Raw genomic sequence first — 25,737 nt, forward strand, 5'->3', positions numbered from 1 at the left:
AACAGAAATATTTCTTAGACACATCTTATAGCTTTAGTAAGATCCAGCACAATCAGGCCTGTTTACCATTTTCCAATATTTACTGGGCATTCCACATGCCATTAATTACATTAATGAATGAGTGATGTGAGTACTGATGGTCAATTTTATCTTTTTCCCCCCAGTCTCATGTGCTAGGAAAAACAGACCACTAATGCATTGCTCTTATAAAAGGTTTTCCCTTAGTCTTCCAAAACAGCTGTCCCCAGTAACATCAACAGCTGGAAACACAGTATATATACACAGTATATACAGGGAGTGTCACTCAAAGTTGTTATTGAGCTCATGTGTGTTTGGCAATCACTACAGAAAAGCATAGAAATATATGACTTTTCAAGAGATAGAAAGGCATCATATCAGGTAACTGCAGGGCAAAAAAACTGTCCATACTTACAAGGACTCCATGAGAATGGGATTCATATACGTGAGCCAAAATAGAAATTAAGTCTGCATAATTAAGTTTATTAACGCTACCATTTTACTGAACTATGTGATTCTAAGACAAAATTTAAAAGATAACCATTTCCTTGCAGCTTGTTCCTTATACCCAGGTTCCCAGGACATACTTTATTTAATAACTCTTACGCAATTAGCATTCATCGTGCTGTATGCCACAAAGGGCCAGGCTGGAGACACACACTGGTACTTAAGGACATCATCCATAATAACTCTTACACAACCAGTGTTATTCATACTGTCTGCCACAATGGGTAAAGCTGGAGACTCACTGGTAGTTTAGGAGATCAGCCACAAGCAGATCTACTTTCAAATGAAGGAAAGCCATGTCTCCCACAGCTGAAGTGAGACTGTATTATTAAGAAGTCTGTTCTGCCTCACTTCTCTCCCAAGCAACTCCCCCACACACACACATTCTGAACTGACAAGCAAGAACAGGGATGTCAGAACCTGCCATTTACCACAATCCCCAGCTTCCCAAGACTTCTTGGAAAAGATCTGTGCTACAACAAGAGTCACTGTTCTGTAATGTGCCTAGTTCCTGAAATCTATTACCCAAGGTAGGTCAAAGCTGTTAAAGCCTGCTTTGCTGAAGTCATGCTGTATTTCAAGTCCCAGCCCTGCCTGCAAAGTCTAAGACCTTGCTTCACAAAAAACACTCACAAAACAGACACCACCGAACAAAAAGCTGCACTGTCCACTAGCTTGTTTAGCATTCTTACTTCTTGAAAGAACATGCAAACAAAAAACACATTTCTTCTGGCATGACTACAAGTGTAGCTTGTAGACACGAGGCTGACATAAATAAAGCTAGCACAGCATAGAAAGCAATCATAAAGAGAATCCTCCAACCATATGAGTCTTCTGTGAAAATGAACTGGAAGCAAGCTTGACAAGATGAACTGGCCACAAGAGACACGATGCCAACTCAAGTGTTTGCAACAGACTAATACAATTAAGTTGAATAAACAATATCCTGCAACTGTCCCATAAGACAGCTACATCTGATTCCTTGCTTGACCTCCACAACTTGCCTTTGGTCCCTGAGTCTCTGAGGAGACTCACTGCAGTCTTTTCAGAGTCCAACACAGAGCTCTCCTCCCTCTCATGCAAACAGCACAGTGAGACAAGATAAATCCTCCTGATTGTCAGTGCAGGAGTTGTACAGATTGTGCAATGCAACAAAAGCAAAAACACAGCCTGTGCTGAGCAGCAAGACATTCAAAGAGCCTAGTCAAGGCCCTGCTTCACTGAGGTGCTCAAATGCAGACCTACCTTTAGCACATTGGCAGTCCAACCACATACTAAGAGTTCAGCATCTGCTTAACTGGGGAAGCTGAAGTCCTGATTCAGCGCCATGTGACTTTTGTGGGAGCTGGATCAAGCATTCCAAAACCCAAGTTGTTTAACTACTAAACTTTCTTAAGTATTGACTTTGCTATTTCAACTGCAAGTAAGTGGCCACTCCATTCTTACTGTATGCTTCTTCTGTGTAACCCAGAGCTGTAGCAGTTTGCTCTTGCTGTCCCTAGACTGGTCAAGACCATATGGCACTGAAGACATATGGCAAATGAACTGCACCCTAGAGAGATTCACAAGAGTTGTAAATATGTTGATCAGTTAAGTGAATGCTGTCCAAACCTGCTGCATTTGGTCAGTATACAGCTCTTCTGATTCCCAGCACCCATTACACCATCAAAACATTTCAAGACTAAAGAAAGCATTACGATAAAGACTGTGTTTTCTAAACCTTATGGGCCCCAGACAGAGAAATCAGACTCCTGTCACACTTTTAAATAAAGCATTTCACTAAATGAAAAGGAACAAAACAGTCTTGTTCTCTTCAACCTGCAGACTTTAAATATCTGCAATCAATGGACCATTTCTGAGATGCGTACAAAAAAGCGTCCTCTGAAGAGCAAATTTACTCTTAGTATCCTCAAGTTCATTGCACATGATTCACATGCCCAGTGGAAACTGAAAACATAGAGGACTCTCAAATCAAAACAGCTTAAAGGCTCCTGTCCTAGACTGAGCAGGAAAGCATGGCTTTGGGCAAGATCTGTTGTCTCTCAGTACTCTATTCCAGCAGCTCAAACGCTGGCTGAGTTACATAATATTTCTACTGCTGTTTTTAAGTTATACAAGAATGCACAATAATCACACAAATGTTTACAGAAATTCACAGCTATGTTTAATTAAAAGCTACTATGTATTAGAGAAATAAACAAAAGCCTTCACTGACTTACTATGAAAATACAGAAAAAAACCCCAGCCATTCTACAAGGCAAAAAAACACAAGCAGATTTCCAATTTATGAGCCTACTGCTTTGCCTTCTACTTGTATGCAATGCCTGATCTATTTAAGAAAAAAAAAAAAAAATCGCTGAAGTTTACTATGAACTATCAATTTTCATGTAGCCTGGAATGGAACACCTCTTGCAGGCTAGAAGGGAGCTGGAGGAGAATGTAACTTCTCTGAAAAGCTAACTAGTCACCTCCAAAACATGAACTACTTTCTGAAGTGGAATAAAGGATTATTATAAAGAGATAAGCATGTTTTATAACACCAAGGTTCTTAAGCACCCAACAATAATCACAATTCTTGTGTTTGAACAAAAGAGTCAACACTAGTTGGTCCACTTCATGAAACAGGTTACTGCAGGTTCTTATCACTTCTTGCCACTTATCAACAACTTACTGCTGTTGATAAAAATGTATTACTTTATACCCGTTATCTGCCAAAAAGAAAACCTAGTCACAGCAAAACTATCTTTTCATGAAATTGTAGTTGTTACAATTTTTTTTTTAAGTATTAAAGATAACCCAAGAAGTGCTATGGGACCAGAACCAAATGAGACATCTTTGTGATTAAACTATCTGCTTAACTACAGACTAATTTTGATACCTAGAGCCACAAGAGAAAAGAGGAGAGGAAAAAAAAGCAGTCACATGGCTTTTCCAAAACACCTACTGAATACACCACCCTCTGGAGCCCGAACCGTTCTCTCCACACCCAAGTCATGCCACGGCGGTGCTTGGTAAGTCGTACTGGGCGTTTCGAGAGGCTCCGACGCCTCCTCACTCGAAAGGTGAAGGAGAGCCAGGCTACCCCGCATGCACCCCGCAGGTGCTACCGCCGCCCGACACGGAGCACCTCCAAACGCCCCGGGCGCTGAAGCCACAACTCCGGGCGACCACTGGCACAGGACACCCCACACGCCCGAAACGCCGGGTGTCCCCTTTGTCCCCGCACCGCTTCTCTCCTTCGCTTCCCCGGGTCGGGTCCCAGCCCCGGAGCCTGGCGGCTGCCACGGCCCCGCACAGGAGCGTTCGCGGTCTGGCTGCGAACAATGCGCGCCTTTTCTGGCGGAGCTCCCCGGCCGCGCCGCGCCGGCCCCCGGCCCCCGCCCGCCGGCACTGCCGCATTGTTACCGGCGCTGCCGCCCCCCGCACCGCCCCGCTCCCGGCACGGCCCGGGCCCCGCACACCTGCCCCTCGGGCCCCCTTTGTTCCCTTACCTGCGGCGGGCGAGCCCCGCAGCGCCGGCACGGCGAGCAGCAGCGGCAGCAGGGCGGGCAGCGCCGGCCGCCACCGCGCCGCGGCCACCACGAAGCGTGTCATCCCCTCCATGGCACGGCACGGCCCGGCCCGGCGTCAAGTCATCGCGGCGGCCCCCGCGTCCCCCCCGCGGGGGGCTGGAAGGGCTGGGCGGGCTCGGCGGCTCCTCCCGGGTGCATCCACCGCCGGCGGGGCTGGGACGCCCGGGGACGGGAGGCCGCCGCAGCACCCACCCTTCCCCACGCCCACCCCGTGGGGAGCGTTCACGGGGGCAGCGCCGCGGCGCCTCCCAGGAGCGGCGGTGCGGGGGCGAGCGGTGCGGCGCGGTGCCCCGAGGGCAGGCGGAGGGGAAGCCCCCGCACTGCAGGACAGCGGGGCTCCTCGGCGGGGCGGCTACGGCCCTTCACGTGTGAGAAGCCGGCGGTGGCGGCAGCCCGGACCCGGCACCCGCTCGCTCCCCGCCCGCCGGCGACGCGCTGCCCCCGGCGGAGCCCGGCCCGCGGCGGCGCGCACAGCCGGCCCGCCCGCCACCTGCGCGCTCCCGGCCGCGTCCGCGTCTGCGCGGGGGCGCGCCTGGCCCGCCCCCTCCGCCGGGGCGGTGGGGAACGGAGGGGCGGGGCCAGGGGCGCGCCCCGCGGGAGCCGTGAGGGGCGGGGCGGCCGCAGCTCCGCCCGGCGCCTCCCGCCTGCCCCGCCCTGCCCCGCCCCGCCCCGCCGAGGCGTCTGGAGGTGCCCTGGTGGATCCCGGTGTCTGCTCCGCGGGCGGCGCGGCCTCAGGATCCGCTGCTTCCTGACTGCGCTCGCCCCACGGCACAGCGAGGTCGGGAAGCTGGTAGTCCCGTCCCTCAGCCCTTAGGGCAGGCTGAGTGGTGCCTGGGCTCTTCCCACAGGCTGTGCACGGAGTTTTGAGAGCTGAAACAGTAACAAACGTCCCAGCGGTAAGGTAGAAAGCGCAGCAATGAGGGCAGAGCTAGGTGACAGGACATCCAGGCAGCATTACTGTTGCTCCAGGGGATTGCAGACGTAAGGACAGGGAGACCTTTTCACCACAGGGTTTCTCCTGAGCCCTGCTCTCCTCAGAAGCAGGGGTGAGTCCAGCAGTCATAGAACCACAGAATATACTGAGCTGGGAGGAGGACCCTACACAGGACAACCTCAAAAGTCACACCATGTGCTTGGGAACGTTGTCCAAACACTTCTCTAGCTCTGTCGGGCTTGGTGCTGTGACCACTTCCCCTGGGAAGCCTGTTCTGCTGTATAACCACCTTCTGGGGGAAGAACCTTTTCCTAATATCCTGCTCAAACCTCCCCTGACACAGCTTTGGACCATTCCCTCGGGTCCCGTCACTGGTCACCAGAGAGAAGCCAGTGCCTGCTTCTCTGCTTTCTCCCAGGAAGCAGGTGTAGAGTGCTATGAGGTCTCCTCTCAGTCTCCTCCAGGCTGAACCTACCGAATGACTTCAGCTGCTCCTCGTATGGCTTCCCCTCAAGGACCTTCACCATATTAATGGCCCTCCTTTGGATGCTTTCTAATAGTTTTAAATCCTTTGTTATATTGTGGCACCCAAAACTGCACACAGGACTCAAGGTGAGGCTGCAGCAGCGCAGAGCAGAGCAGAACAATCATCTCCCTTGACTGGCCAGAGATGCTGTGCTGGATCCATCCCAGGACATGGATGGCCCTTTTGGCTCCCAGGGCACACCGTCACTAAGGAGCACCAGTGACAGCTGGGAAAAGATCCCACCACAGATTAGAGCTGGGCTCACGTGTTTTGCAGTTGGACTCACAATTAAACAGGCTATCAGTTCATCCAGAGCACATCCATTGCAACAGAAGTGGCTCACTCCCAGAGATGGATGGAAGGAGCGAAGAATTCATTTTGCTGACATAAGAGAAGTAAAACAGTAAGCTATACCTGTACCTCACACAGTGCACATCACATCGTAATATCACTCAGAGAGCAAAGGAAAATAAAGCATGGCAAGTCCTTGGCAATGGAAATAAGGAAAGCTGAAATCACATCAGCTGAAGATGTGGCTCAATATAGACACAACGAGTAAGGGGAGGGCGTGAAATCTCAAAAAAAACCACTTGGTTTTACATTAGGCATCTTCAGGGTCAAAAAGTCCACAGATGCCCTTTTATCAAAGGCAATCAATGATGATGAGTATTTCAGGCCTTCTAGCACAAGACCTATACTTTCATTCTAAAAGTCTCAGTCAGTACGATATAATTTTCTTTCAATTTGTACGGTGGAGAGATGTTTTACAGAATATTTCATGGGTGTTTACAACATAAATCTTAAATCAAACGTAAAAATCTAAGCTATAAAATCCCATGCAAAGATGTTAAACATTGCAAAAAGAAGATCACAGTAGGACAAAACCACACACACCCCATAGTTTTTGAAACATCTAACAGAAAACTGAATGCAGAAAAACTTGCATAACACCACATTTTTTCCCTTTTATCTGAGCAAATAAAAAAAATCAGGGCCTGAGGATTGCTTCTGCTACATGAAAATGCTGATAGGTGGAAGAATGTCTTTGATACTCCTTTTAATTTACTAAAACCAGAACCCATTAGGACGTAACGTTTTTCTTTGCTAGTTGCCAGTCCCTGAAAACAGCTCAGCTCAAAAGAGCACTCTAGCCTCTTGTTATAATTACATACCCACCATTTGTGGATACGTGCCATGTCAGGTACTTCATTGCTGCCATCTCTCTCACTCTCTCTTGTCCTTCCCAACCTCTCCTGCAAATCTGCAGTGCAGGTTAAACAATAGCCACCAAAAGCTTAAAAACCCCCATGTCATTCCAATATGACTTCAGTGTAAGCAGTTGTGTGCACGTATGTTTGGCATTGGAGCGTGCAGTCACATACTCTTTCTGTTTGCAAAATGTGGTTTGCTTTTTCTGTTAATAAGCTAGACCTCAGTAAGTGAACAGGAATCCATCTCTCCTTCAGATTCTCTGGGTGTTTTGGCAGTTAAGACCCTTGAAATACTTAATTACAAAATACATTTCAGACCCTGCCTATCATCTTCACCTAAAGATATCACATTTCATTGTTGTCCTAACAGTGCCTCTAGTAACAGAGGACGTAAGGCTACCTTTGGTACATTTCAGATTGCCTGTAGATAATTTGTTTCACCAAGATCCAAAGGTAACTTTCCAGACTAAAGCGTGAGACAACTTCTCTCACATTTCTAAGATGTCATCCATAATGAAATACACTGCAACTGCTAACTCATTCACTGTCTCGGCTAACACGATTTCCTGCTCCAGTTCCCAGAGTTCAGTTCACGAAAATAATCTCCTTGTCTTGTGTTTGGGTTCTTGTTCCCCAGTTTCTGTGTCTTTTGAGACCAAACTGGTATTTATGTTACTTCCCTGCTTCCTGGGCCAATTTAAGAACTGTCACATTCGATCACATATTCCCTATTCCCTTGCGATTTCACACGTTCCACCAGACACCTCCAAATTAAAGTCCCGTTGTTAAACAGTAACCAGCATTGAAAGAGGAGCTGTGAGGCGGTTACCTGTTATGTTACAGTTCATCCTCTAGTTTGGTCTGCTGTTTTCCAGAAGGTGTGGAAAAATTTCCCTAATCTCATATAATCCTCTGTCCTGCTTAGCCTCTTCTTTCACTGGAGCCATACTTGGGGGCATTGCATTTGCAGTTCTAGGTCCTGCTCCTCTTAGTAGTCACATTAACTTTAGGATTTTTGTACTGTTGTTTAATTTCTTTAGTTTTTTGCAGTCCTAGTCATGCTTTTTCCTGGAAAGCCACATCACTTGTGTCAGCCTGACTGACGTTTACTTCACCCATTTGTCTTGATGAACCAGGGCAGGATTTATGCATAATGAACTTGGCATCTTTGCGTTAGCTGACTCCCACCAATTTAGGACCAACTACCTTCTCTCCCTCTCTCTCATCTCCTTTTCACCTATTGCAGGTGCACAGATAAAAGGTGCTACAGAATAACCAGCAAGAACTTCATACAGATATCCCTTGATGAGATGACATGCTGGGATTTGTGGTGGAGGCTGTGTTTTTCCTTTCGCTTTGGAACAGCAAAAAAAACCAAACCCAAAACACCTTACATGCTTCTAACAAGTATCTTAAGTCAAGAATGACAGTTAATTATATCAATATAAACAAAACAAATTAAATCCCCAAAGACCTATAGAACACTTCAGATTCCACTAAAACAGAAATCTGAACAAATAAACCACATTTTGTTAGGACATTAATACAGGCCAGAAATCCTGGAACTTCACAAACTCACAAAGTGAAAACAGCTATAATTTTAACTAAGTTTTACACTGCAGCTTGCAAATGCATTTATCATAAGAAGTAACTGACTTGGAAGGTGAGAAATTCTTTCCTCTGGTATCCTGCTGTGATCCATGGTGATATGGAGCAAGATACGAGACATCCTGCTCAAGGGGAGAGTAGAAGCAATGTTTTCTAACAGTGTGACTTGCAAGGGTTATTTACTTACTGTTGAATGACTTCCCATTGCACATACACCAGGAAGCTTTTGACATTACTGAGCTTTCCACTACAGCGACAGCTGCTCTGATTTATCACTGGGTCAAGGCTGAGGATGCAAAAAAATCAAAGGCTGTGCAAAGCATGATTAGATTAATGATGACAGGCTTCACCTGGAAACTGAGAGTTTGTTTTGTGAAGGATGTAAGGGGGAAAAAAAAACCCACAACATTTTGGATAGGAACCTCAGAAGTAAATACACACAGAGGGACATTCAGAAGCTGCATCCTCAGCCGTGGAAATGTGCACCCACACTGCAGTGATAGAAACAAGAGCGTCCTCAGAAGGCTCTTCGTGGAAGTGCTCACTTCTTGTTGTTCCCTAGGTTTTGCTGGAAAGAAAGGTGTGAAATTAGACCCTCTTTCCAACCCGGAAGGACTTCCCAATCACCTTGATTTTTGTGGCAAATGTAATACCCTAATCCAGAAACACGATTCTCAAAACTGTACATCAGAACCCTGGTTCAGAGACACTGAAGCGAACCAAAAATCATCGACATTATTTCCAGTGGATCCAGGCAACCGCCCAGTAATTTAACTTCCAGTTATTTCTTGTTTAGGACTCAGTGACCAGAGCTACTGCTGATATATTTTCCTTCTGTGAACAATATTTGTGTTAAAAACAGGGTTTTTTTCTCCTGCTCTTTTGCTGCTGCTGAAATTTGTGAAGAAGTATGTTTTTGTGAATGTTTCCAATTTACTGAACTACACATTGAAAAAATGTTTGAGGGCAGTGTTCTAGCCTGGCTTTGTGAAGACCTTCAGACAGTTTGTTGGGGTATTCCCAATGCTCTCAGACATCTAATTTTCTTATCTACACTTGTGTCTAAGGGAGCAGAGAGAGCTTTTTTTTTAACTAATGTTTTTCTTTCACTCTCTGCAAAGCTGTGTGCTATGGAAAGTTGCATGGTATGTGACATAAAAAAGACTCAAACCATTTAGAGAACAACACATCTCAGTCTTATTGTGCTCTTATGTTCTATTTCTGAACACTCATACATTGCTTGATGCAAACCTGTGCTGTGGGTTTCTTCTGCCCTGCTCCTTTTAACTAGCTGAGGAAGTACAGTAGCAACAGCACTGGCACAAGGAGAGAAAAAAGCCAACTTCGAAACAGAATAGTTTTGTACTATAAAGTCCAATGAAAGTACTAGAAAGTATTTTTGCTAGGTTAAAAAGTGAAAGGAAAAAACCCAAAACCCCAAACTTTCTAAGGGTATCAGTGTTTGTATTTTGGTAGCTTAACAAGACACTCCTGTATAGTCTCATGTTGTAACAATGTAAGAAGTGATATTGAGAACTGGCACCAGAAATGCCCATGGAAATACCAGATTCTCCCTATGTTAAAAGTAAAAGGCAAGAGATACATGTGTGCTCTGTTTTCAATCCTGAGCTTCTAAGCTGGAGAAATGCACAAATATACAGAGGTAACTCTGAGAAATAGTCTTTCATTAAAAAAACAGCAGAGGTGTCTAATAAATGGCTTTCTTCCACATTTTCCACTATGAATTTCATTGAGACATTAGAGAGACTGCCCAAGAGCATCTCTGTTTTCTGACAGGCTCATCATCTTCTTGCAAATACCTCAGGCTGTCTATTTAATCATGTTCCTGGAGCCCTGGCATTGGGTTTGCAACACGTCTCTGATATACAGCTTCATACTATTCCTGCTAAGAATGGTAACTCTGCCTTCTCTGACTCCCTCCCTTTCACTACCAGCCAAAACCTTTTATCTCAAATCCATGTCTCTTCAGTTTTCCAGAGAAAATGCATTACAATAATGGGCTTAGTGTTCCTCCAGTAAAGAGGTGTGTAGATCTCCGAACTGTTGGTCTCTTTTCGTTCATACCTTCAACCAATCTCACCCTTAACTATCCTCTTTTGTTCATAATTTAGCATTTTGTAACACATAGGCACGCCACATTTAGAAATTACTGCACTGCAGATATATTTTGCTCTATCAAACTATCCTTAATTCTTATTCACTGAGCAACTGCAAGCAATTCCATCTCTCCTTAGCTAACTTACCCTATTTAAAATAATACTGTAATAACAATAATCAACAAGCATTGATCATAACAGCAATTATATTATTTCACTGTGTTATAAAATGACACACACATAAAAAAAGAGCAAGCCAAACCTTTTCTGTTGTAGCTTTGGAACTTAAGAACAGTAATTTTCAAGTACAGTGAATTTACTATAAAATATATTTTAATATAAAATATCAAATATTTTGGACATAGTGCTCACTGAAAAAGTCACTTACACATATATCCATTAAGCTCCTCCCACAAAACAGGATCAACAAACCTTCCTGTCACTTTATGCACTGTCAATAAATACTTCCAAAAAATACCCAGACTTTGCAGAATCTTCCCTCACATCTGTTTCTAGTTATCACTTTATAATTCAGGATACATCTCTCATCCCATTCCAGAAACGTTTTGAACTTCATATAAAAAGATAAGGCCCAGATATAATTTATACCAGAGATCAATCAAACGCTATCCTAATTTATATAATGAACAGGGCCGATCAGTAAGTTTTGCCAGAGTCAATGACCAGTGTTTTTTGGAAAGTAAGAATACCTAAATCAGGCAATCAGTGGATGCGTTGCCCGATTTTAGCAGGAACAGCTGGAAAGAACACTTTCAAAATATCATCCATGACCTTCGCCTCTAGTGAGCTTTTGCACCTGCTGACAGATGCTGCTAGCTTGATCTTCCTAAGAGAAATGCTTTAGCAGCCCTCTTCCCTTCCCTCAAATCTACTTTGGTTTCCTACTGTTGATGGTTTCTGGTCCCTCTAGAAGTTACAACCCCAGGCTCCCTCCCATTCAATAGCTGTCACACAATACCTATACTTCTGTTCTCTACTCTTTTTTTTCATTCACATTCATCTTTCTACAGTTTTCCTGCCTTTATGTCATCCTAAAGACCTTTTCTCCCCATGTTGCTTTCCCATCTTTCAGTGAAATGTCACCATCCAAATCTTTGTACAGCAAGAAACTTACCTTCTATCACTATACTTGAGACCCAGATTCTGTGATTCCTAAACCACGTTTCACATTATTTGCTTCCACAGCATTGTACCCCACCGAACACCCTTGGTTAGCATTGAACACTGCAGTCGGGGTGATGTGCAACTCCTTGTTACCTTCATTACTTTTTTTCTTTTCCAAAAGTAGAGCTTACAAGCCCAGCCTGCAAACCATGACCCCTTTGTATCAAATTCAACAGACACAGAGCAAAGTGAGCCAGAAAAGATGGTCCTTGTCTCTCTCTATTAAACAGACAGACAGAGTACAAATCCCAGTTTTGGAGCCGGCTCATTCAGCTTTGCCTCGGGGATATTTGCACCATGGTGTGTCACAGTGCAGCTGTGCCCTAAGTAAACTTTAAAAGACCATTGTACAGACTTGTGACAGGCAGGCATAATAGAGAGGCATAAAACACTTGAAAAGCCTTAATCGTCGAGAAAAAGAAGAGTTTGTTAAGGACAATGTTTGAAAGAGAAACAATTTAATCCAAAAAAGGCAAACCTGAGTCAGAATCTCCGGGCAAAATTTCTGTCAGTGGGATAAACCAGCATGGAAATCACCCTCCAAGAACAGCAACAAACCCCTCTTCTTTTGGAATTTAAGGCTCATATAGACTGGGCACAGAGCAGAATCCAGGGAACAACATTAGGTGCCATGAAAGGCTTACTCTGCTGCTAAATTCAGAGACAGAGAAATGAGCTGAAAGCTCTGGTGTTACTAAGGTACCTCTTATTCACAGCTCAACTGTCTTTTATGTTTAACATTCATTACAAGATGCTGACCTGGTGTTTTCTTCTGTACTCTGATACGGATTTAAGCTGAAAAACACTGTGAACAAGATTGAATTACTGACACAGATACATTAATTGGTTATTTGATATTGTCATATTCTATGTTCATCACCGAAGTCACTAAAATCATTTAACTTCCTCAAAAATGGGAGGAAAGACATAGGCAAATGTGAAATTGCCTCTGAAGTGCGCAGAGACATTAGTGACATGGGCATTTGCCTTGGCAGTGCAGTGAGACGTGTGGCTGCACATGCTCCTGAGCATCCAAGTCTTCCATAAAGATAAATGCATGACTAATTGCACTCTTCCTTCTCAGATGCCATGGCAGCAGGCATTACCCAGACCGAGGTCAAAGCATTAGAATAATTAGCCTGAGTCAGTGGTGGGCCAGTGTTTCTCTGCTGTGATGACTTTACTGGAGTGGAGCTGCGTTGTCAAAGCCGCCTCCAAAACTGGCCTCTATAAATGCTCCTTCTAAACACAGGCTGAGTCCCAAGGGAGAAAGTAGGGTGAAAAGGAAAGACCAAGAAGTTAAGACACAGGAGAACTTGGGACACTTCTGATAACCTTTCTGCTTAGCTACGGGAAAGCCACAGGACAGAATAATCCTGTGCCACGGAAGAAGTTAAAAAGGCTCAAGCTGCAGCTGCTGCCAAAGTTTTTTTAGGAGAGCTGCTGGAGCAAGCAGCTGCAATTTGAGATGAAATTCTTTCCTTCTCCAGTTCTTTTCAGCAATATTTTATGCTATGTTAAATTAAGGTCAGATAAAGGACATATCAGTAGTTTTCTTGCCAGTGAAAACCACAAGGTCACTACTACATTATGTTTATTTACTTACTGTTCAATAAAAAGAGTTTCCCTTTGAAAGTCCATTTGAGGAACCTGTGAAACTGAGAACAATATTTGGACATAGCTCTGAAGAGTTAATGGAAGTTCTCTGTGCTTTGTCTGAAGTCAGATGGGGTCCTCTTTTCACACACTAGTTGAATGTATACACTGGGAATATTTTACTTTGTTTTATGTTGTTTCAATTTACAAAACTTACACTAATAGCCCAATTTCATGCAATTATCTGAATGCAAAACATTGTTCAGTTGAATTCCCATAGTCTAATCCTACTAGTTCCCTTGGCTGTCTCCCTTTGAATTATGAACCAAGGTCTGCACATCAGATGGAATGCTGCTATTGTAAAAACTGGAACCTTTCCTTGGAAGTTGTTTTCAGTGGTCTCCTGCCATACGGGCTGTTTTCATTGTCTGCAACCGAAAGCACTCTAAGGAAATCTGATTTTAACATCACAGGCTTGCAATACATATACTTTAGCTAGAGCGGTTTGTTGTGTTTTTGTGGTAATGACCCAGTTATGTTTGCACCATAATTGTACCTCTAAATGTCTCTTGAGCTGCACATATGGGGCAAAATGTGGCTTTATGAATACACAGGGGAAGGGGAAGAAAAGAGGAAGGCCACACAGAGAATTACATCCTTCTTTTCCTTACATCATAACACAGCTAACACAGTTTTGGAAGGCAAGCAGTGGATCATGTTAACACTCCATTAATGCCAACTTGGTGTTCAAGTCTGAGTATTCAGGTATCATAAGGCTGGCAAAAGAATCATACATGTTTGGTTTAGTATTTACTTTTCCCTATTTGGGGCTTTTACAGTTTGTATCTGCAAGTTTTACTCTACAATCTATTTAAAAAAAAAAAAAAAGTGAGGTTTTTTTTCTTTTTAAGTAAAATCCAGGATTTATTAAATCACATGACTCCAGGAACTAGGACTTAAAGAAAAATACCAAAGAAGCTGAAACTTATAAGAGTCAGGGACAATGTGCTGTTCCCCAAATCAAGGTAATGAATTAACCTAGCCAACTGACTTGCCTTTCTGGAAAGAAAATGTGCATCTTGAAAAATGTGGATAACGTCATACTGTGGAGTGTACTTCCTTGAAGCTTTGGAAGGTTTGGTTCTGTTCCAGTACATCCCTCTCTTCCTGTTCCACAGAAATTCCTATCCTGCATTTCCTCATTTGTGCTCTTTTACTGTATTTTTGATTGATTACAGACCTTTTGGGTAGGAGGAAACCATTTTTACATCTACTTTGGAGAGCACTTGCCTTGCTCGATTCAACCAGGACAGACGTAATAGATCCTTTTTAACTGAAGTTACCTACATACATTTCTTTGAAACTCAGTCTCTAAACTCCATTCCTTTGTTGTGAATGGAAAGAAATAATATTCATTTCATTATGAGATAAGGCAGACATCAGCCTCTGGCCTTGCCTGGCTCTCTCCTTTGTCTATAGAGGAAGGCTTCGATAACCAGGGCTTTTCTTGTAGATTGAGAATGTTACACGAAATTAATCTCAACCTTGATGTCTCATTTTGGATACCCATAAGTCAAAATAGTAAAATTGAATTCCTTTTTCATTTTTGCTGCCTTAAATATCTTCCATCTTGTTTTTGCCCTAAAGGAACAGCTGCCTCTCCAGGCAGTGAAATTTCTGTTCCTTATAAAAGCTACACATCCATCTGGCATTGTTATTCAGGTCTCCAAATGACCTTCATCAAAGAAGAGGAATTGGAGACATCATATTTTGGTTATTAAAGGGTGAAAAATAATTGGAAAAAGAGGGGAGGGAAAAAAACACCAGTAAGTTTTTAAACAGGAGAGCAATAAAGAACAAACACATTGGTTTTACCTTTGCATTTCCCATTTTATATACTACTTGTATAATCACACACCCTGATAAACACACATAGATACCCTGTTATTAATTATCTTTAAGAAATACTGCAGATAGTAAGGCAAGACTCTCCCATCTTATTTTGGCTGGCATGCGCTATGCTAGTCCCTTGTCACTGAACCTGCAAACGTGGCCATTCTGGCATTGTACTTACACAGTATTTTATTTGTGAAATTACTGTTAGCCCAGAAGAATGTCTTGGGGAAAACAAATTTCATTTTGTGCTATATGCCAGCCATCCCCATCACAGATGTCAAAAAATAAAAAAATATATATTGGCTCTCTAAGGATCCTTTCATTTTCTCTGTCTGCTTTGTTAGAGCTGCCACAATCGCTGGCTCCTTGCAGAGCATCAGACAGACGTGTAACATCTCCACTCACTTGCACAGGGAATCACTCACAAAGCTGGTTTCCTCTCATTAAGCCTCTCTAAGAAGTTACTGATAGCAATGCAGGCCTTGGCAATTATTTAACATTTTGAACAGACAGACATAAGTGGACTGGCTGTCTTGATGCTGCAGCACTTCATTCTCACATGACTGACTGGAAATTCTGCTGCCCTGAATCTCTGGTTTCTAGTGAATGTGTAGTAATACACCAGCCTCTTCTCAGGAATGCCTTTCACAGGCATGGAACTGTATAAAAGCTTTCCAGCATTTATTTGCTACGAGCAATGCTGGCACAAAACTTCGTGTTGGAACTGGCAAGGTAATTAATTACTATTCTGATGTAACCTTCCTCTGTCTTTTACACCTTTGCAGCACCCATTCATATATATATGTATATGTATATGTATATATATATACATGCACCCATACATCTATAAATATACAAGCATTTGATGCCCTATTTTTGGAGCAGAAATCAATACTAGCTGCCCATTGCCAAGTGGCTCCCCAGAATGCACGGCCATGATATTTTGCATTAACAAACACCTGCATGTGGGACATAAAGAAGAAAAAAAGAAAAATGTTCAAATGAGGGCATCTTTCCATTTCCCACTTCCAAAGCACTATATAAACAGAAAATTGGAAGGGATCAAAATCCACATTCTTAGAGCTTCTTGTGTATCACATATTGTATTTCGTTATACATCTTTCAAAAGGCTCCACCTACTCCCTGAGACTAGAAATCTTTTAATAGCATGAAGTTAGTCAATCTTCCTTTCATTAATATTCATATATATGTCCCAGTTCTTACATTTAAATCCACTAATGAAGATTCACTGCTGCTGCAGCCAAACGCTGCAGGACTGGGACCCTTTCGTGCTGCCCTGTGTAGGACTGAACTACGTGGTGGGCAAACAGCACTTACTAAACAGCAGCCACTTCACCTGCTTTCTGCTCCCTTAGCCCTTCTGCTAATTCCTTGGACAGTGCAGTCTCAAGTGAGGAGGGTTATGTTCTCATTGCAGTGATGTGAGAGATAGCAGAGGCTTGTATGTCGCTGTCCTCTGTGTTGAAAAGACATTTTTAATAATCTCTGCCAAGTTATTCAATCTTTTCATCTTTTGCATTATAAAACGTTCCCCATTTTGTGAAAGGGAGACAATAGTGCTTCTCTTCTTCCCAAGGATTTCTTACAACCCTACAGCTTCTGGTTTCCATTTAGCACTAACTCAATCCCTTTATGCAGCACCACACTGTGATGTGTAAACTTAGCCTGGAACAGAGTCTGAAGGCAGAAGAGACCATCATGATCATCTAGGATTTTTCTCAGGGATTCCTGCATGAGGCTCCACAGTTTCAGTTGCCAAGGAAACAATTATCAATCTTTTCCATCCCTCACTATCCTTATGCCTCCTTTCCATTTCGCTGTTTCTTGCTACAATAAAAAGAACCTTGTCAAATGTTCTAGTCCCCAGCTCTTGCATCCTGGCCTCCACCACAAAGAAAGAATAGGAAAGGGTGGCGAGGATCCTTGGCTGGGAGTTCAGCCTGAAGTTTACCTCCTATCCTTGAATTTTGTGCTGCAGGTGGACAGCCCTTTGAAAGCGATCCTCTCAGCTGCAGATAGCTTATCAAATGCTCTATTGTTTGACTAACACAAGACATATTATTTTTTATATTACCCAGCAGTACAATTTAAATTACCACTTGATACATTTGTGGTATCTTTCCTTTCGCCACAGCCTTAGCTTCACTACAGCCTCATGCAGAAATGCTTTGGGGAAAAAAGCACACTTTATTATATCATGCAGCTGAAGAGCAAAAGCAATAGTGAGGGGAAAAAAAGGAAGATGCAAAAGATGGGAAACTGTGTAGGAGGAAGATAGAAGGCAAAAACTCTGCATCAACTAGAGAATAAATTAGATGAAGTCATAGCCAGAGATAAAATTTTGGAGTCTTAGGAGGTTAAACTTGGGTACCTTCAGGCAAGTTACAGATCTGCATGGTCCCCTAAGGTCTAATGAGTTCCACCTGGATAGTTCATAGCTTCTGACAGTTGCACTGATTTTATGCCTTTAAATACAACTCTGATCAGGGTGACTGTGTGAAGGACAGAAGGGTGACTCACCAATGTAATTTGTAATTTGAGGTCTTCCCCTCAAATTCAGTGGAATCATATCAGTGTATTCCGCTCCTCAGTGTGCACGAGAGGGAGGATGAACACAGCAACTGCAGGAAGGGAAAGAAAAGCCACACACTCACAAAAAGCTTGTGGGGAAGAGGGGTGCCTTTGGGCACGTCTTGATAATTCACCACTCAGGGTAGTTGCCATGCTTTTATACGTAGCCTAACAATAGCTCACGAAAAGGAAAGCAGACTTACCTTGCAAACCTTTGAACTATCAGATGACCAAAGAAAAGTCAGATACGTGGAAACTGAAACATTCCTCAGAGTACACTTCTAGGGAGAGAGAAACAAGGTAGACCACATTAATAAAACAATTGCTGCTTACGGTGAGGGAGAGGTGCTTCAGCCCTTCCTCTTCTAGACACTCATTTTTGGAGCTTGCTGAGGGGTTTTTCATTCTGTGTGTTTGAGCCATAACAGGAAGATTCTGAGGATGGCCAAACCATGCATGTATATACAGAAGGTGTTCTCATGCAATCACCACCATGGAAACACTGAGCACATGTCCAGTAGATCTGGCACCAGAGCCATTGTGCCTCTTCTGGGACTTCCACCGGCTTACGCCTCAGGACAGAGCTGTGCCATTGCTCACTATAAGCCTGGGAAATCTGGACTTTTTGGCCATTTTGGTCCATTTGTTTAAGGCATTGCACCTAAATGTAGCCCAGAAAGATGCACCATACTAAAATCCCTGAAATCTTTTTCTGCTGAAATCACTTGCCGATAGTTTGGGGTGGTTGTAACAGAAGTAGTAAGATCTGTGTGTGAAAAAAAAGGATGGAGAAGACAAGTTATTTTTATGAATGTCAACAATATCTCAGTTTTCTTGTTGGCTATTTTCCTGTCAGCCTGTACAGAAGAATGTTAGAGGGAAGCAAATAGGAAGAAAACAGCAACAATGTACCAATACAGTTTCAAATATCACAGTGCTGTTAAGAGAAGTAGTACATCGAGGAATATCTACCCACATACCTTCAGGCAGGCAAGTGTTAATTTCTCCTGAGTCCAAGGAGAATAAAGAAGACATTGAGCTGCTGAAAACCACAGCTAGACAAAGGGAATGGATGAACAGCAGTGTTGAGATGAGTCAGAAAATGCCAGTCTTTAAGAGAGAGTTGAGTTTGGCACTTGACCTCGAACAGGTGTGTTTATGCTCTGTGGAAACTGTTGAAACAAACGTGTTTTCTGGTAAGACTTATGTACAAATGCTCTCTCTTTGTTTCATCTGGTGTTTCATCTTCTGATTTCCTTTGGCTGAATAAAGATATTTTCTGTGAAAAGAAGATATTCTTGAGACCCTGAATCAGCTGCTGGCCCCAAGTGTTGGGTCAGTGCAGTGCAAAGCAAGCACTGCTGGCTTCTCTATTCACATGTTGAGTGCTGTATTCAACTACCCTGGAAGGGACTATGTGGAGGAAAAAAACCATCCCTGGCTGGCAGTGACACGACATGACTTAGCATGCCAGCTGCCTCACAAGCCTGTGCTTCCTCCCCTAGGCACCAGTACACGAGTGTGAGAGCTCTTTATTCTCGTACAAAAGAAGCAACTCCATAACAACAAAACAAAGCAAGCAAACAAAACAAAAGAAAATAAAAACCAAGAAAAACCCCCCAACAAACAGGTAAACCTGAGAAAGGTTTACTGTCACTTGACTCTACTGTTTCTCCCATTGGGTTGTGCTGCGTATTTCCCAGGCAACCGCTCTCCTGCTGCTGCCTGCCCCTGCCAGGCTGATGGCAGGGAAAAGAGTATCAGTTTGCAAAAAGAGAGCGATCCTACTCCTCACAGACACAGCACAATCTTCCCTTATGGCAGAACTGAGCACGTTAGTCGAGCAAATGGCATCAGGAAGCAGAACCTGAAGGCTCTTGCTTTTTCTGTCCACAAGGGCTTTCAACTACTCAATTCCCATTTGCACTACAGGACATCTTGGCAATGGGATGCAGGCAGCAGTGTCCCCTCCACATCCCTGTCTGTAGATGTACTAGGGAAGAAAAGGCTCTCTGCTACTTAGGAAGCTTGAGAGGGAGTCAGAGAGGGTCCTGACCATGGAGGTCTTGTGTCCTGGAGCTTGCCTCTGGATCCAAGACAGACCCTTTGTGCACTCTGGGTCAAAACCTGCTCATTTCACTAAATCTCCTCTCAGATCTTGAATGTTTCAGACTCATCAACACCACCCACTATGCTAAAACTTCCCTGTCTACTCCCACTCACATCTCCCAGCTTTCCAAGCCTAACTAGCCCCTTGCTGTCAGACCATGCTTGATCACTTTTCCCGACTGTCTGCATCACTGTCTTCTGTCCTGCTACTCATTGCCAACCCCTGCTGTTAGCAAGTGATTTCATGTTCATTTACATAATAGATTACATTGTTACATTAATGGATTAAACTGCTTCCAGCATTGCCCTAATCTGCATGAACTTCTTTTGGACTTCTCATTGTCTCTATCATTTGGCCTCCTCTTGGTGCTGTTCACACAAGCTGTACTGATGTCATTTTTAGACTCAAAATGCAGTGTATTGCTGACTCACATGCCCAACACAGTTTCACATACGTTATCACTATGCAGTTACCTTTGTTACTATACCAAATGTATAGTCTCATCAAAGCACAAAAATCAGGTTTGTTTGACAAGTTTGCTTACAGGTCCCATAAAACTCGGTCAGTGGCATTAATCATATTCTTTCACTTAGTTCTTTCTTGACTGATCCATACAAGCTTTCCTTTACCTCCCCAGGAACTAAGTTTAGCCAGCCTCCAATTACTGGACTCATTCCCTGAGGCAAAACTAATACTAGTCTTTTTGCTCTGTTCCGTGTCTTTAATGTGCCCTGACCCTACCTTTCTCTGACTGTCCCTGCCCTGCTCTCCTTCACAGAGTAGCAGGTTCTGTTTCGCTCCTAGAGAGGCTTAGGGGAAGGGATTGAGGCTTCTTCCTCTCCTTTGCAGAACACTACAGAGCTATTGCATGTATCAAACGTTGGGTTCTGGCAGGGCAGAGGACAAGAGAGAGAACTGTGGAGATCTGCATGCCCACAGCACCACCTCGGCACCTCCACAATGTGCTGGTCTGTCCTACAGAGACAGTCCTGGTCACAAGAGGGACCAGCCTGTCTGAGAAAAGAGGGAGGAGTGAGTAGGGCAGAGCTGGGGAGTTCTCCTGTTCCTGCTTACACTTCTCCTAACCTTTGTCCAAAAGGTTTAACAGTACTGCCATGATTGATGATGGCATAGTATCATCCTTTTGGTTATTATCAGAAGCGAGGTTCAAATGATACCATTCTTCCTTACCTTCAGGCCTATTCCGAAGTCTGCTGGAGTCCTTTCATTAGCATCAATTAGCATCAGATCAGAGTTTATGCTTGCATTTCCCTGGAGGTGTAAAAGATGCACGCATTCCTCCTCTTCCTTTTCGGGATGCTCAGCATGGTCAGAGGGTCTCCCCTGCAGAACAGCAGTAGCAGTTGCATTTGCATTTCCAGAGGAGTTATAGGGTTTCTTTCCACTTGCCAGGCCCCTTTCATGCAGCATACAGCTTCAGAGCCACTGGTGGGGCTCCTTTCCAGCAAGCCAGATTCTCTGATTGCAGGATTCACCAGAGGATTAAAATAGATTTTCTCCACAAGTCCTGACAGAAATCAGCACTTATGCACCAGGAAACAGACTCAAGATCATGCAGCTGTTGTTCTGGGGTAACCTGTCATAGAAGCCTGTATAAAGAGCATATTTCAGGCCCTAAAAAGCACAGGAGAAACACACATTGCACTTTACAGAGGGTAGATGCAGCAGAGTCAGTTTTGGATGAGGTTAGTGTATTCAGCAAAGCACTTCAAGTGCCATTTGCTGAGAAAACCTATTAATAAATGGAGACAAAGGCCATAACAAACTAAAGAGCAACTGCTTCACAGTTCAGAGAGTAAATACAGTGCCCTGGGCAAGGAAGCGAGATGGCTCAGTTACAGAGTGCTCGGCACAGACCTGCTCAGACCATTGATAACTCTGCTTATCACAAAGAGAAAAATCACAATGATGGGAGAAAATAAATGAAGGAAGAAGAAAAGTGAAAGAGAAGGAAGCCACAGAAAGCTGAGCTTAATAGTAAGTGTGTGCATTGACCTGTGACACTGTCTGCCTATAGTTAGAGGCCAAGGAGGCACATACCTTATTAAACATCTCTTTAAAACCCCAGATCCTTTCTCTGTGACCTTCACTTGTGGTAAAGCAAGGTCATATATGGTTCTGAAAAATTTTCCCCAAGTTTTCCTTAAACATAAGGTGTAAGCTGCAAGCAGTTTGCTTCTCAGAGACTCCTTATAAGTTATGCTTTTTCAGCAAAGCAGATCATTGGCTTCTCAGGTGCTTTCACATCACTCAAAACCTTGAAGCATTTATTGGTGAAAGCTTGGTCTCCTTTGAACATTTTGAAAGTGGTAATGAGAAAAATCCAAAACTGACACCCTTCTCCACTCAGTTTTTTTTTCTCATGAGGCTGAAATCAGGATGCTGCCTTTGCAGCTGAAGTGAAATATACTTGGGAATGGGGAAAAGGTATGAAAAAAACCCCAACAATCCAAAGAGCTCCTCACCTTCATCAGAAGTTATATTCTCCATCTTCCTTACTGTAGCCAAAAAGCATCTAAAGAGCAATGGATTTGAGAAGCCAGGGACCCCCATTGGTATTCAAAGGAAGGGCAACTGAAATGGATGAAGGGAACCCCATGACCTTTTGCCATCCAGATTTTGCATTCAGACAGTTCCATCATTTTGCCATGAATCTCACAATCAATGGTTCCAGCACTAGATGTGTCAGAGCTGTTAATATTTGATATCCAGCTAAGGTACTATATATCCTCTGTGCAGGCACAGCACTGTTCCCTGGGATCAAAAGCAAGGCCTGTGATCAAAGGTATGTGTTTGACTCCTTCTGGAGAAAAGCACCAGTGATACCCTTACTTGAGTGCTGAATGAGTATTCTGTTCATTTTTGCTTTCTCTCTAGCATCAACTGTTTTTCTGACTGAAATCCATGAGTCCCTTTTTTTGTGATTGTATGTTCTCTGAAAACTCTTTTGCTACCTCTGTTTCAAGGCACCTGGATTATAATATCTCTTATAATGTTTCCCAGCTCTACAGGGCTTGGCTGGGATGGAGTTGGTTTTCTTCACAGCAGCCCATATAGTCCCATGTTTTGGATTTGTGTCCAAAACAGTGGTAACATGGAAGTGTTTTAGCTATTGCTGGCCACTGCTCACACAAGGTCAAGGCCCTCCCTGTTGCTCTGTCTGCATCCTCAGCAAGAAGGGTGGGAGTGGGCAAGAGGCTGGGGTAGGACAGCTGACCCCAGCTGACCGAAAGGATGTTCCACACCATAGAATGTCATATTCAGCTATAAAAACTGGGAGGAAGGGGGAGGTTCCAAAGGTAGTTGCTCAGGGACTGGCTGAGATTTGTTCTGCTGCTGGGTGGTTCTGAGTGACCTTGCATCACACTGAGTTTTCTTCTTTATTTATTAAGCAGTCTTAATCTCAACTCAGCTTTATTTCACCCCTATGTTGTTGGATAGTTGCACCGTGCTCAGCATTTAAAAATGTCATCTAGCACCAACCTACTTTGTGTCATTCGCATGTACAGCACCCAGCACAGCACGCTGGCCAAGACTAACTTTCCAGTGCCACTTAATTACAGCTAAGGAATAAGGCAGAATTTTAAAGTCCCTTCACTTCTTGGTACTGACAGTGTGCCTTACACTCACCCGGGGCAGCCGAGCCGAGCCGAGCCGAGCCGAGCCGAGCCGAGCCGAGCCGAGCCGAGCCGAGCCGAGCCGAGCCGAGCCGAGCCGAGCCGCGAGAAGGTGCGGGCGCCCTCTGGCGGCCGGCGGGTCGGTCCGCCTGGTCAGGGCCCGGTGCCCGCCCGCAGCGGCGGCTCTGAGGTGCGGCTCCCGGAGGTTCCACCGTTAGAGCTGGGAAGAAAAACACGTTATTCCAGCACTCCCATGGACTGCTGTGTGCACACCCCACTTGGAGACCGCTGCTCCATAGGCTGCATGGAAAAATCTGGTGGCGAGGGGACCACATTTTTACAAGGGGTTGAGCATACAACCTTCCCATCTGATCTCCCTCCCAGTAGTGGAAACTCGGAAAGTCAAAAAATTTTCACTTTCCCATCGATTTTATACTCTTCTTCAACCTATAGCCTGCTTCCCCCACAGCTGTCTTTTATCTCCCCTCGTATCTGCTCTCAAAGCATTTCACCCCCTTTATGCATCGTTCCCAGTAATTCCAGAACCCCTCGCATCTTGTCACGGGAGGCGGTGTCCCCAGCCTTTGCCTGCCTGCAAACACCGTCATTCCTAATTTTAAAGTCCTAAAAACCCCAAACCCAGCCCTATGGGGTTTGCTTTTCCTGTCACCCCCCGCTACCCACAGCTGCCTCTCTTAAGCCGCATCCCTCTCCCTGTGCCCCTGGGAGTTGCACCACATTGAGAGAAAGGAAAGGAGGCGAGGGGAGAGGTGAGGAAATGGGATCGTGCAGGACAGGGGTCATTTAAAAAAAAAGGAGGAGGTAGTCTGAACCCAGAGAAAGCAGGGGTAAGCAGGGAAATGTGACCAGCACACAGATAGAGGAGAGCAGAGCTCTGGCATCTGCGTCTCTATGTCACAAAGAACAGAGTACAGGACACAAATAATCTGGTGTGTGCAGGTGAAGTGTGGTTGAACCTTCATCGATCCTCCTGCAGTCTCCTTCCAGACCTGCCTTTGTTGTTCCTGTCACTCCTGTTCTGTAAACTCCTGAGGACGCCTGTTGATGTCTGAAGGAGAGAGGCAGATCAAGGATATTTGGGTATGGAAGAAACAACTTCAAGAGAGCAGAAGAAAGCTTTTCTCGAGCAGCCCAGCAGCTGTGCCCCAAACCCTGGTCATTGGAAGTGCAATACAACAGCAGCTTCGTTCTTTGTAGGAGCATGAATTCTTCTCTGTGGTTTTCAGACTGGCCCTGACTATCAAGACAGGATGAGAATTCTCATCGCAGGGTCCAGTCACAGTACTGGGAATTACAGTAAGTCCTTCTTTTAAACTGTACTTCTCCCCTTATTTTTTTTTTTCTCCAGGTGCTGACATTTACTGCTGACATTACTACAATTTTTTTTTTTTTTAAATGAGCTTGGAATAAAGAAAGGGGAATAAAGTGACTTCTTTGTATTTAAAGAGCTCACACACCCGAGGCAATATGCTGTCCAAGTACAAATGGGAAGTGTTCCAGATGCCTCCTGGACTTGCGGCCTCCTGCACCCCATATGCATGTGTCTGCATGTGCCTAGAAAAGCCCGTGCACAAGTGCAGCCTGGAGTTAAGTGTACTTAAGTGATGTGGGAACCCAGAGTGTAGAGAATATTTCTCTGCCTGTTTTGAGGGGTTTCACCCCCCTGAACAACACAGCTTTTGACCTCTGTCCATGGAAAAAAACTGCCCACTATTAAAAAAGAACTAGAAACTAAACTAGTGTGAATTAGGTGATAGACTACCATGTAAGATTGTCACAGGGTGAAAAATTTAGAGGTTTTGGGTTTGTTAATGTAGTAAATAGATAAAAGCAAAAAACAATCAAAATGGAGGATTGTTGTTGTTCTCCAAACCTCCTTTTTCTTCTTCTACTACTCCATATTCCGCAGTAAAAATAGTTTGGGATGACTGGACAAAGAATTCTGCAGTTCCTGGCTGTGTTACTAAATAATTGGTAGAAAAGTAAAAATAATGTATGTTTTTAGTAGCCACTGGTTGATTTACCTTTAAAAAAGCCATTTAATCTTGATAATTCGGCTTTCTCCTGTATTCTCTGCTTTGTGCTATGTCTGGATCACGCTAGCGACTCTTTTTCTCTGATAAGAGTTAATAAACAACTATCAAGAAGCAGTGAAGGCTGAGAGTCCCGTTTGTCTCTGGAACTCCTAGCAAGGACTTTAAAAACT

At 44.0% G+C, this 25,737-nt stretch overlaps 1 protein-coding gene across 4 annotated transcripts in view; it reads right to left on the reverse strand.

Annotated features, from left to right (window-relative positions):
- KIAA1549 (KIAA1549 ortholog) overlaps positions 1-4,536 on the reverse strand; it is a 182,146-nt gene extending 177,610 nt beyond the window's left edge. For 2 of the 4 annotated variants that reach the window (XM_032105395.1, XM_032105394.1), the window contains exon 1: positions 4,017-4,533. In XM_032105395.1, coding sequence (XP_031961286.1) covers positions 4,017-4,128 — 112 coding nt within the window. In that variant the 5' untranslated portion in view covers positions 4,129-4,533. Of the gene's footprint in view, positions 1-4,016 lie in introns of all 4 variants that reach the window. The other 2 variants (XM_032105392.1, XM_032105393.1) reach the window with 2 other exon arrangements.
- Between the last annotated feature and the right edge of the window lie 21,201 nt (positions 4,537-25,737).

This window comes from Corvus moneduloides, chromosome 4, assembly GCF_009650955.1.
Source record: "Corvus moneduloides isolate bCorMon1 chromosome 4, bCorMon1.pri, whole genome shotgun sequence".
NCBI lineage: Eukaryota > Metazoa > Chordata > Aves > Passeriformes > Corvidae > Corvus > Corvus moneduloides.